Source organism: Sus scrofa, chromosome 3 (genome assembly GCF_054392235.1).
Source record: "Sus scrofa isolate SSC_HxYL_T2T_F1_AM1 chromosome 3, Sscrofa_HxYL_maternal_Yorkshire_Landrace_v2.0, whole genome shotgun sequence".
NCBI classification, from domain to species: Eukaryota; Metazoa; Chordata; class Mammalia; order Artiodactyla; family Suidae; genus Sus; species Sus scrofa.
The window spans coordinates 56,098,459-56,111,286 of record NC_139385.1 but is presented as its reverse complement, the minus strand read 5'-3'; the positions used below and the strand labels follow the sequence as shown (position 1 = coordinate 56,111,286).

The window sequence follows — 12,828 nt, the reverse complement described above, 5'->3', positions numbered from 1 at the left end:
TCTAATTGGAGCTGTAGCTGCCGGCCTACACCACAGCCACAGCAACTCAGAATCTGAGCTGCGACGTACACCATAGCTCATGGCAAAGCTGGATTCTTAACCCACTGAGTGGGGCCAGGGATTGAGCCTGCATCCTCATGGATGCTAGTCAGATTCGTTTCTTCTGAGCCACAATGGGAATTCCTGATTCATATTTTCAAACAGGACTTTGTTAAGAAGTGTCATTAACTTTGGTGTATTCTAATGTACACAGCAAGTTAGTGATGCTATTATTTTCCCAGTAATAGAGCAATAGGATGATAATTTCAGTTTCATATTTTTCTAATAACAACCAGTACCATTATAAAAAAGTGCAGACTTAGAATCTTATTATTTGTGCTTGGAAATTTGTGTGTTTGAATATTATATTAAAGATGTCACCACACTCCTAAAATTTATATTCTACACAAGTACATAATCTAACTACAGTTTATGAACCAATGAGAAAGAACTATTGTTGTATCTCAACAACAAAAAATTTAAGAACTCCAGGTTTAGGAATGGTATAACAAGAGACACTGTTCCATTTTATTTATAATAGTAAAAATCTGAAACAACTTTATTGTCCAACAACAGAAAATTAGTTTTAAAAAAATTGTAGAACATAATGTAAGCCATAAATCAGAACTGTGAGCAACCACTAAAAATATGCTGTGAATTTAATGAAATGAAAAGATCTAGCTGTATATTCATTGTCTATTATCCCAATATCTTCCTAGAGAAAGCCAGTGGTTTTCTCTCTTCAAATCTCCTTTGTTGCTTCATCCATTCTCAACCTAACCTTATTTTATTGACAAAACGCAATCGGAAGAGACTTCTGCAGTTTACTACCAAAACATTTATGCACCAGCCAGCATCTCTGTCACATTGCTCGTCCCCTGTTTCATTGGCTAGAGCCATCCTGGTGAAGACCAAGCCTTCAGCCATACACTACATTCTGTCCCTCGGCGCCATCCATTAAAGAGCTGCACATCATTACAATGACACAAGAGGGCACTTTAAATGAAGACTCTTGTAAACCACTCCGAATCAAGCTTTGAATAGTCTTGAACAGGCATAGACACAAGCACTCTTCATCCATACAAAGCTACAGAATAAAAAAACAAAAACACATCAGCTGGCAAAAATTACCAGTTTGGCCATTCACCCTACCTCCCTCCCCACAAAATACATGCACAGAAGACGACTTAACACAAAAATCCAAACTGAGTTAAATATCCCTGTTTAGGTATACGGAAAAAGAACCTGAATTGACATTAAAAAATTAAGTCCAAAAACGAACAAAAAAATGGAAATAATGAAACAAGAGTTGACTGATCCCAGAAATGACAGAATTAAAAGAATCATATCAAAAATGAAGACTATAGGAGTTCCCACTGCGGCACAATGGGATTGGCGGCGTCTTAGAAGTGCTGGAATGAAGGTTTGATCCCTGGCCTGGTGCAGTGGGTTAAAGACCCAGTGTTGCCAGAGCTGCAGCTTAGGTCGAGACTGGGGCTGGAGTATGATCCCTGGTCCGTGAGCTCCATATGCCACAGGGCATCCAAAACTTAAAAAAAAAAAAAAAAGACTATATATTATAATATGGACCAGATTTTGAATGGAAACTTAGTAAGGGTAACTAGACAAAAATGGAAAAAGAAAAAGAATAAAAGTGAGATGAAAAAAGTAAAATTTGGCAGAGTTCCTGTTGTGGGCAGGTTAAGAATCCAACTAGTATCCATGAGGATGTGGGTTCCATCCCTGGCCTCATTCAGTGGGCTAAGGATCTGGCGTTGCCATGAGCTGTGGTGTAGGCCACAGACATGGCTTGGTTCTGGCATTGCTGAGGCTGTGGTGTGGGCCAGCAGCTGCAGTTCCAATTCGACCCCTAGCCCAGGAAATGCCACAGGTGTGGCCCTAAAAAGCAAAAAAAAAGAAAGAAAAAAAGAAAACATCTTAAAGAGCAAAAAAAAAAAAAAAGGAGAAAAATCATCATCGAAAGGGAAAAACACAGATGTTACATAATATACATAGTAACTATAAATCAAATGTTCAGTCATTTCAATAAATGTGAATGGATTAATTCACTTATCAAAAAAAAAAAAGTTTCCTGGTGGCCTAGTGGTTAAGGATTCAGCATTGTCACTACTGTGACTCAGGTTCGATCCCTGGCCCAGGAACTTCTGCATGCCACAGGTGTGGCCAAAAATAAAACCACTTTCATAAAAGAAGAAAAGGAGTTTTGTTTGGCTCACAGAGCAAAACCCAAGAACGTGCTTCATTCAAGAAACAAGCTAAAAATAAAATGGGCAAATGAATATTAAGATCAGATGCAAGCAAATCTCTGGGTGCAATGTAGAATCTGAAACTACATCAATGAACTTTCTGTACCATTACATTTAAATCCATTAATTTATATTTTGTAATATCATGCACTGTTTATTTGGAAAATATTACCTTACTAATTTGTGCAGATCTTTCAAATGCTTCACTATACTGTATTGTAAAAATCTCATTCTTAATAATATCACCAACCAATCTCACCAAAAAAGTCTGTAAGTACAGGGAAGGTTTCAAGCTCACAGGCGCAGATGAAATGTTCCAAAATTATAATTTTTGATCAAAAGCCAAAATTTTATCACTGATAACATATACTTTCAGTTGTTTTCCTTAAAGTGACAGGATGGCTCCATTCATTTGTGGAAAAAGTACCTGTAGAGTTCCCTGGTGGCATAGCGGGTTAAGGATTTGTCATTTTCACCGCTGTGGCTCTGGTACTGCTGTGATGCAAGTTTGATCCCTGGCCTGGGAACTTTCTCATGCCACAGGCATGGCCAACGAAAAAAAAAAAAAAAACAAAAAAAAAAACAACCAAATCTGAAAAAAAAAATTTGCCCCTAAGTTATTCTTTCAAGTAGAAGAGTATTCATGAAAAAAAAAAAAAAAGCAACAATTTCAGCTTGCCACTGAGATAACAGCACAAGCGCTTTTCCTTTAGGACACCACTTCAGTAGAAACAATGTAGAAGATACAGAGAAAATATGTTATTTTCCCATTTTTCTATACATGACATTGAAAAGACATGTACTTAAGAACTGAAGCTTAATAACAATAATTTTTACTGTTTCATCAAGGAAATTCTTAAATGAAACAGCACCAGATGCAGATGTTTTCAGAACAGAATTCTACTCAACTTTTAGAAACTAGACAGTCTCCTTGAAACATAAATCATGGAGCAGAAATGGCTCTACTATTTCTCCATTAAATATGATGCTGACTCTCTTATTCAGGTATAACATATTTTATCAGGTTAAGAAAACATTCATCCAATGATCTTATATGTAGAAAACCTTAAAGATGCCACAAAAAAACCCTGTTAGAACAAATGAATTTAGCAAAATAGCAGAATACAAACTTAACACACAAAGATAACTATCTCTATTTACTAACAATAAACGACCTGAAAGGAAAATTAAGAAAACAATTCCATTTACTACACCTCAAAAAGAATAAAACTCTTAGGAATTAAACAAGAAGGTGAAAGTCTTATACAATGAAAACACAACACACTTCTGAAAGAAATTCAAGAAGACATAAATAAACAGAAAGGCATCTCATGTTCAAGAATTGAAAGACCTAATATTGTTGTGTACTACCCAAAGTAATGGGTAGAGGTGCTTCATGCTGCTTCAATGCTATCCCTATCAAAATCACGACGACAGTTATGCAGAAATTTAAAAAAAAAATCTATCCTAAAATTTTTATGGACTCTCAAAGGGCCCCAAATAGCCAAAACAATCTTTAAAAAGAACAACATTTGGGCTCATGCTTCTTGATTTCAAATTTTATTACCAAGCTACAGTAATCAAAATAGTGAGGTATTAGCATAAAGATATACATATAGGAGCTCCCTAGTGGCCTAGCAGTTAAGGATCCAGTGCTGTTACTGCTGTGGCTCAGGTTTGATCCCTGGCCTGGGGAACTTTTGCATGTAACAAGAGTGGCCAAAAAAAAAAAAAAAAAGATAAACATATAGACCAATGGAATAGAATACAGAGCTCAGACATAAACCTTTGTGCATATGGTCAAATAATTTGACAAGGGTGCCAAAACCATTCAATGAGGAAATGGTGCTCATTTCAACAAATAGTGATGGGAAAAGTGGACATCAACATGCAAAGGAACAATGCTGGACCCTTATCTAACACCATATACAAAAGTTAATTCAAAAATCAATCAAAGACCTACATGTAACAGCTAAAACTATAAAACTCTTAGAAGAAAACACAAAATAAAATTCTTACGACATTGGATTTGGATTTGGTAATGATTTCCTGAATTTGAAACTGAAGGCACAGGCAGTGAAAGGAAAAATAGACAAACTTGACTTCACAAAAATTTTATTTATTTTTTTAATTTTAAAAAAAATTTTTTTTGTCTTTTGTTGTTGTTGTTGTTGCTATTTCTTGGGCCGCTCCCGCGGCATATGGAGGTTCCCAGGCTAGGGGTTGAATCGGAGCTGTAGCCACCGGCCTACGCCAGAGCCACAGCAACGCGGGATCCGAGCCGCATCTGCGACCTACACCACAGCTCACGGCAACGCCGGATCGTTAACCCACTGAGCAAGGGCAGGGACCGAACCCGCAACCTCATGGTTCCTAGTCGGATTCGCTAACCACTGCGCCATGACGGGAACTCCCACAAAAATTTTAAAATCTTATGCATCAAAGGACACCATCAACAGAGTGAAAAGGCAACATATAGAAAGGAAGAAAATATTTGAAAACCATAGATAAGTGATTAATATCTAGAAAATATAAAGAACTCCTAAAACTCAAAAATAAATAAAACCCAATTCAAAAATGGTCAAAGGGTTCATCCTTTGAATTTCTCCAATGGTTAGTAAAAACAAGAAAAAATGTTCAACATCACTAATTAAAGAAATGCAAATCAAAACTACAAGATATCACCTTATACGCATTAGGGTGTCTACTATCCAAAAAACCCCAGAAAATAACAAGTGTTGGTAAGAATGTGGAGAAATTGGAACCCTGTGTACTGTGGTAGAAATGTAAAAATGGTACATTTTTACTTGGGAAACAGTATGGTGGTTCCTCAAAAAAAAAAAAAAAAAAAATTACAAGATCCAGCAATTCCACTTCTGGGCATATACCCAGAATTGAAAGCAAGGTTTTCAAAAAGTTAGTTCCATGGTCATAGCAGCATTATTCACAATAGTTAAAACATAGAAGCAACCCAAGTAACTATCAGCATGAATGGATAAGCACACTGTGGTAGATACTTAACAATGCCATACTATTCAGCCTTAAAAAGGATGGAAATTCTGAAATATGCTACAGTATGGATGAAACTTGAGGATATATGTTAAGTGAAATAAGCCAGTCACAAAAAGACAAATACTATATGATTCCACTTACAAGAGGTACCTAGAGTCGTAAAAAATCAAATCATAGAGACAGGAGTTCCCATTGACGCTCAGCAGTAATGACCCCAACTAGTATCCATGAGGACGAGGGTTCGATCCCTGTGTCCTTGCTCAGCGGGTTAAGGATCTGGGGTTGCCGTGAGCTGTGGTGTAGGTCACAGATGCAGCTCGGATCCCACAGTGTTGCTGTGGCTGGGGCAGAGGCCTGTAGCTGCAGCTCCAGTTGGAGCCCTAACCTGGAAACTTCCATATGCTGTGGGTACAGCCCTAAAAAGCAAAAAAAAAAAAAAAAGATAGAAACCTAGAGACAACGAAGAATTCAGCAATAAAAAGAAACGCACTATGCTGCACAAAACACAAAAGAGCATATTATACGACTCAACTTATATGAAACTCTAGAACTAGCAAAATGAATCTATCTTCACTGAAGAGCACCAGGGGTTGACTGGGACCCAATGGAGGAGGGGGAGAATGGACTGTATAATATCACAAGGGGATACTTTGGGTGCCAATTGTGGTAGTGGCTACATGGGAGTGTGGGGTGTTAAAACTCACTGGATCATATACACTCAAAATGGGTGCACTTTATTGCATATGATGTATACTTCAACACAAATTTTTTTTTTTTTTTTTTTTGGCTGCACCCACACCATATGGAAATTCTTGGGCTAGGGACTGAATTCAAGCCATAGCTGTGACATATACCACAGCTGTGGCACCATAGGATCCTTAACCCACTGTACTGGGCTGGGGATGCAACCTATGCTGCCACATAGATAACACCAGATCCTTAACTTGCTGTGCTACAGTGGGAACTCCCAACAGAGCAGATTTTTCAAAACTGTATATATTTATGACTTGGTCAGTTTGTTATACAGCAGAGATTATCACAGCTTTGTAATTAACTGTACTTCAATAAAACTTTTTTTTCTCCTTTTTTTTTAGGGCTGCACCTGCAGCATATGGAGGTTCCCAGGCTAGGGGTTGAATGGGAGCTACAGCTGCAAGCCTACACTATAGCCACAGCAATGCTAGATCTGAGCCACGTCTGTGATCTACACCACAGCTCATGGCAACACTGGATCCTTAACCCACTGAGCAAGGCCAGGGATCAAACCCGCAACCTCATGGTTCCCAGTTGGATTCGTTTCCCCTGCACCATGACGGGAACTCCCAATAAAACTTTTAAAATAAAATTAATTAAAAAATAAAACTGTACTACAAGTTCTAGTCAGCAGTGTAAGGTAAAAAAATTAACGGGAGTTCCCACTGTGGCTCATCAGATTCAATGCAATCCCTATCAAATTACCAAGGACATTTTTCACAGAACTCGAACAAATATTTTGAAATTTGTTTGGAAGCACAAAAGACCCAGAATAGCCAAAGACATCCTGAAAAAGAAAAACAGAGCTGGAGGAATCAGGCTCCCTGACTTCAGACTATACCACAAAGCAGCAGTCATCAAAACTGTATGATGGGAGTTCCCATCGTGGCACAGTGGTTAACGAATCCGACTAGGAACCATGAGGTTGCGGGTTCGGTCCCTGCCCTTGCTCAGTGGGTTAACGATCCGGCGTTGCCGTGAGCTGTGGTGTAGGTTGCAGACGCGGCTCGGATCCTGCGTTGCTGTGGCTCTGGCATAGGCCGGCGGCTACAGCTCCAATTTGACCCCTAGCCTGGGAACCTCCATATGCCGTGGGAGCGGCCCAAAGAAATAGCAAAAAGACAAACAAACAAACAAACAAACAAAAAAACTGTATGGTACTAGCACAAAGACAATCAGTGGAACAGGATAGAAAGCCCAAAATTAAACCCATGCACCTACAGTTAACTAATCTATGACAAAGGAAGCAAGAATATACAATGGAGAAAGAAAGCCCCTTCAATAAGTGGTGCTGGGAAAACTGGACAGCCACGTGGAAAAGAATGAAATTAGAACACTCCCTAACACCATACACAAAAATCAACTCCAAATGGATTAAAGATCTAGATATAAGACCAGATATTACAAAACTTTTAGAGGAAAACATAAGCCAGACACTCTCTGGCATTAACGACAGCAATATCTTCTCAGATCCACCTCTTAAGAGTAATGACAGTAAAAACAAAAATAAACAAATCGGACTTAATTAAACTGAAAAGTTTCTGTACAGCAAAGGAAACCCTAAAGAAAATGAAAAGACAACCCACAGAATGGGAGAACATATTTGCAAATGAATCAACTGACAATGGATTAATCTCCAATATTTATAAACATCTCTTACAGATCAATATCAAAAAAACAAACAACCCCATCAAAAAATGGGCACAAGATCTAAACAGACAATTCTCCAAGGACATACAGATGGCCAAAAAACACATGAAAAGATGTTCAACATCACTCATTATTAGAGAAATGCAAATCAAAACCACTATGAGGTACCATCTTCCACTAGCCAGAATGGCCATCATTCAAAAGTCTACAAACAGTAAGTGCTGGAGAGGGTGTGGAGAAAAAGGAACCCTAATACACTGTTGGTGGGATTGTAAATTGGTGCAACCACTGTGGAAAACAGTATGAAAATTCCTCAGAAAACTAAAAATTGAACTACCATTTGATCCAGCAATCCCACTTCTAAGCATCTATCCAGAGGAAACCATGACTTGAAAAGACACATGTACTCCAATGTTCATTGCAGCACTATTTGCAATAGCCAAGACATGGAAACATCCTAAGTGTCCATCGACAGAGGAGTGGATCCAGAAGATGTGATACATATACACAATGGAATATTACTCGGCCATTAAAAGGAACGAAATAATGGCATTTTTAGCAACATGGATGGACCTAGAAATTACCATGCTAAGTGAAGTCAGTCAGACAATGAGACACCAACATCAAATGCTATAACTTACATGTGGAATCTGAAAAAAGGACACAATGAACTTCTTTACAGAATAGATACTGATTCGCAGACTTTGAAAAACTTATGGTTTCCAAAGGAGACAGGTTGAGGGGTGGAGGGATGTGCTGGGGTTTGGGATGGAAATGCTATAAAAATGGATTGTGATGATCATTGTACAACTATAAATGTAATAAATTCATTGAGTAATATTAAAAAAATTTAGAAGAATACATAAAAGCAAATATTATAACCCTGGATGAGACAAAGAATTTTTAGATGAAACATCCAAAGCATGATTATTTAATGAAAAAAAAAAAAAAAAAAAACAACTGATAAACTGTACTGCATCAAAACGAAAACAGCCACACCTCAGTAGATACTATTTTAAAAAGGTAAGCACAAATTGGGACAAAAAGACAAAGCCACGGATTGAGACAAAATATTTGCAAATTGTATATCTAATAAAGGATTTGTAGCCAACATATATAAAGAATGCTTACAACTCGATAATAAGCTGACAATCCAATTAAAAAATGGGCAAAGACTGAACTGACCAATAGCACATGAAAAGATGCTCAACATCATTAGTCAATAGAAAAATTCAAATTACAACTACAATGAGATTCCAGCTCACTCCTATTAGAAAAGCTATAATCAAAATGACTGACAATAACAAATGCTGGTGAGAATGTAGAGAAACTAAAATCCTCCTACACTGCTGTCTGGAATGTAAAATGATGCAGCCACTTTGGAAAACAATGTGGCAGTTCTTAAAAAGTTAAACATATTTTTACTGTCAGACACAGAAATTACACCTTAAAGTAGTAATCTACTCAAGAGAAATAAAAACATGCTCACAACACAGACACACACAAATGCTCACAGCAGAATTATTCACACTAACTAAAAATTGGAAATAATACAAATACCTATGAATTGGAGAAAGGAAAAAAGTCATATATCCATATAATGGAATAATGGAGCAATTACTTTTTAAAAAATTTTTTAACAATATACGTTAAAGCATAAATGAATCTCAATACCATTAAACTATATGAAAAGAAGCAGAGGCAAAAGACCATATATTGAAATTTATGTGAAATGGCAAATCTAGAAAAGGCAAATCTAGAAAGTTGATTAGTAGGATTGGGGAGTGACTGCAAATTGATAAAAGGGATCTTTAGGGAAGTCACTCTAAAATTATGTTTGGTGATGTTAATGCAACTTTGTAAATTTACCAAAAAAAATACTGAATTATATACTTAAGTGATATATAAATCATACCTCAATAAAGCTTCTAAAAAATAAAACTGTTATAAATTAAGTGGTCCAAAATAGCCAAGGAGCTCCTGAAGAACATTAGAAAATATTTCAAATTATATTAACATCCCTGCTTAAGGCCACAGTGTATTAGAGAAAAAGACAAATGGAGGAGAATAGAGATCCCAGAAACAGAGCTCCATTTGAAGGAAAGGCAACATATACCAGAGAGGGCATTACAAGTCAGCAGGGAAAGGGCAGTCTTTCCAGCTGCCTGGTTCTGGAAGATTGGTTATCTATATGGGGGAAAAGAAGAAAATAGGTCCCTACTGTACACTGTTGAAAAAAAAATTAGTCATGATTCTTCCTTTTCCCCTCTTTTATATGTAATTTAAAAAAAATTTATTGAGGTATACCTGACATATGATATTACATTGGCTTTAGCTGTACACCATAACAATTCAATACTTGTATACACTGAGAAATGGTCACAATAAACCTAGCTAACCATCTAATACCATATATAGTTAGCTTTCAGGATTTACTCTCTTGGCAACTTTCAAGCATGCTCTGCATTACTGACTATAGGCCCCGTGCTGTTTACTACATCCCCTTGACTTAGTTACGACTGGAAGTGTGACCTCCTGACTCTTCTTTACCTGCTTCGCCCACTTCCGGACTCCCTTCCACTCTGTTCTCTGTATCCATGATTCTGATATTGTTTTGCTTATCCATTTGTTTCTTCAGGTTCTTCATGTAAGTGAAATCACAACAGTATCTGTCTTTGTCTGACTTATTATGCTTAGCATAATTCCTTTAAGGTCACTTCAGAAAAAAATTTATATAATTTAGCCCTTCCTCCCACATGGAAAGTACAAAGTAGAGAGTGCTTCCCTACTGTCTGACTTTGGGCTTTGCTACAGCACTTACTTTGCTCAATGGGTTGCAAGTAAATGTGAGTGATGCCAATAAGGTTTTGCCCTCTTGTCCTTCTGCCAATGCCATGAGAAAAATATGCCCCAGCTAGCCCCCGTCCCAGGAGAGGGAGACAAATGTGGGGCAGAACCATCCCAGTGGTTCTGCTTTATGAAGCAGATCCAACCCAGCCAAAGCAAACCTACATCAGCCCACTCCCAACCAATCTGCAGATGCAGAGAAAAAGGAGCATTTACTCTTATATGCTACTCAGAGTCTTGTGGTTGCTTTTCAACACTGTTATTGTGGCAACTGTTAACTGATAAAATTTCCAAGGGATGAAAATATAAACATAGAAATCAAAACTCTGAAAGCTAAAAAAAATTACAGTACTTTACAGCCTCATGATAAGGAAGGATTTCTTAAACAGGACACAAAATGCAAAATCTACTAATGAAAGAGATTGCCAAAATGAGTAATTCTGTTCACTGCAACATTTTTTAAAAAGTGCAAAGATGCAAAATGCGTGAAGACCTGCCACACATACTTCCAAACCATTTATATATATCAATTTATAAAGGACAATCAGCCCAATATAAACATAGGCAAAAGACATTAACAGCATTTCAGCCTAAGAAAAGATGCTGAACTAAAGCTATGTGACACCACCTTTACACCCACTAAGTTGGTTAAAAAAAAAAATAAAGTCTTTTTCTTTTCTTTTTTTTTTTTTTTTTTTGCCTTTTTTTTTTAGGGCTGCACCAGCAGCATATGGAGGTTCCCAGGGTAGGAGTTGAACTGGAGCTATAGCTGCTGGCCATAGCCACAGCAACGCGGGATCTGAGCCATGTCTGCGACCTATACCACACAGTTCACGGCAACACCAGATCCTTAACCCACTGAGCAAGGCCAGGAATCAACCCCTCAACCTCATGGTTACTAGTCGGATTCATTTCCACTGCACCACAACAGGAACTACAAAAAAATTAAAGTCTTGAAAATGCAAAGCATCAGTGGGTATGGGGCAACAGAAATTCTTTCACACAGCTAGTGGGAGCAAAAACTGTTTTAACTACTTAAGAAAAGATTGGCATTAGGAGTTCCCGTCGTGGCACAGTGGAAACAAATCCAACTAGAAACCGTGAGGTTGCGAGTTTGATCCCTGGCCTTGCTCAGGGGGTTAAGGATCTGGCGTTGCTGTGGCTGTGGTGTAGGCCAGCAGCTACAGCTCCAATTCAACACCTCTATGTGTTTCGGGTGCCACCCTAAAAAGATAAAAAAAAAAAGACTGGTATTAGCTTAAGTTTTAAGATGATATAACAATTCTATTCCTTGGTACATACTCAGGACAACTCAAAAACATTTACATCAGAAGACAGATAATACAGTTATTTATAACAACAGTTCATATTTAAAAAATTGAAAATAACCTCAACGTCCATCAAAAGCAGAATGACTAAATAAACTGTGACATTCACAGAATACTATTTAAGATTAAAAATGAATGACAGAGGCATACATATACATGAATGAATCTTAGATGCATAATGTTGAATGAAACCAGCAAGTCACCAATAATACAGAATATGACACTATTTAAATAATATTGAAACACAAGCAAAACCAAATATAATATTTAGTGAATCATAAACATCTGGTAAATCTACAAAGAAAATGGGAGTATGAAAATACAAGAATATAGTGACAAATCCAGAGAGGGAAGCAGGTCCATGGAGATGCACATATATATTTACTTAAATGTATCAAGTTTTTTTTTTTTTTTTTGGCCATGCTCATGGCATGTGGAAGTTTCTAGGCCGGAAATCCAACATGCACCACAGCAGTGACCTGAACCAGTACAAGACAATGCCATATCCTTAACCCAATGTACCATAAGAGAATTCCTCATATGTTTTATAATTCTTTTAGTGGAGTAAGAGAGAGAAAGAGACTTCATTTGAGAAAATGTAAAAAGGTCTATGTTCCCATGCCAATTTCTAGAGATGTTTGAGAGGGGGGAAAAGTGTTAAATTCTAATTTTACCTTTTTTATGTATTTTATTTTCATGATGACTTCTTTTCAGGATCCAAAACCTAATATGGGAGGGGGCAAATCACACAATTATTTTTATGCATTAATGTCTATTTCGGGTATATCATCATACTCTTGTAATATGAAAAGATTCTAATAATACTCTTCTCAGTAGTCATCTAATAATATTTACTATAAGGGGAACTGGAAAATGACTTTTCTCTCTCTCTATTTCATGTAATAACCAGATATTTGGTTGAATTTCTAATT

The 12,828-nt window shown here is 37.2% G+C and overlaps 1 protein-coding gene across 3 annotated transcripts in view; it reads right to left on the bottom strand.

Moving 5' to 3' along the window:
* Positions 1-532: 532 nt before the first annotated feature.
* Positions 533-12,828, bottom strand: part of ZC3H8 (zinc finger CCCH-type containing 8) — a 47,173-nt gene continuing 34,877 nt past the window's right edge. The window contains exons 8-10 of one of the 3 annotated variants that reach the window (XR_002342488.2): positions 12,571-12,620; positions 10,272-11,792; positions 533-1,126 (exon numbers count right to left, since the gene is read on the bottom strand). Coding sequence is in view for 2 of the 3 variants with exons in the window: in XM_005662275.3 (XP_005662332.1) it covers positions 12,591-12,620 (30 nt within the window). In the remaining variant the exon portion in view is untranslated. The remainder of the gene's footprint in view (positions 1,127-10,271; positions 11,793-12,570; positions 12,621-12,828) is intronic. The other 2 variants (XM_005662275.3, XM_085018433.1) reach the window with 2 other exon arrangements.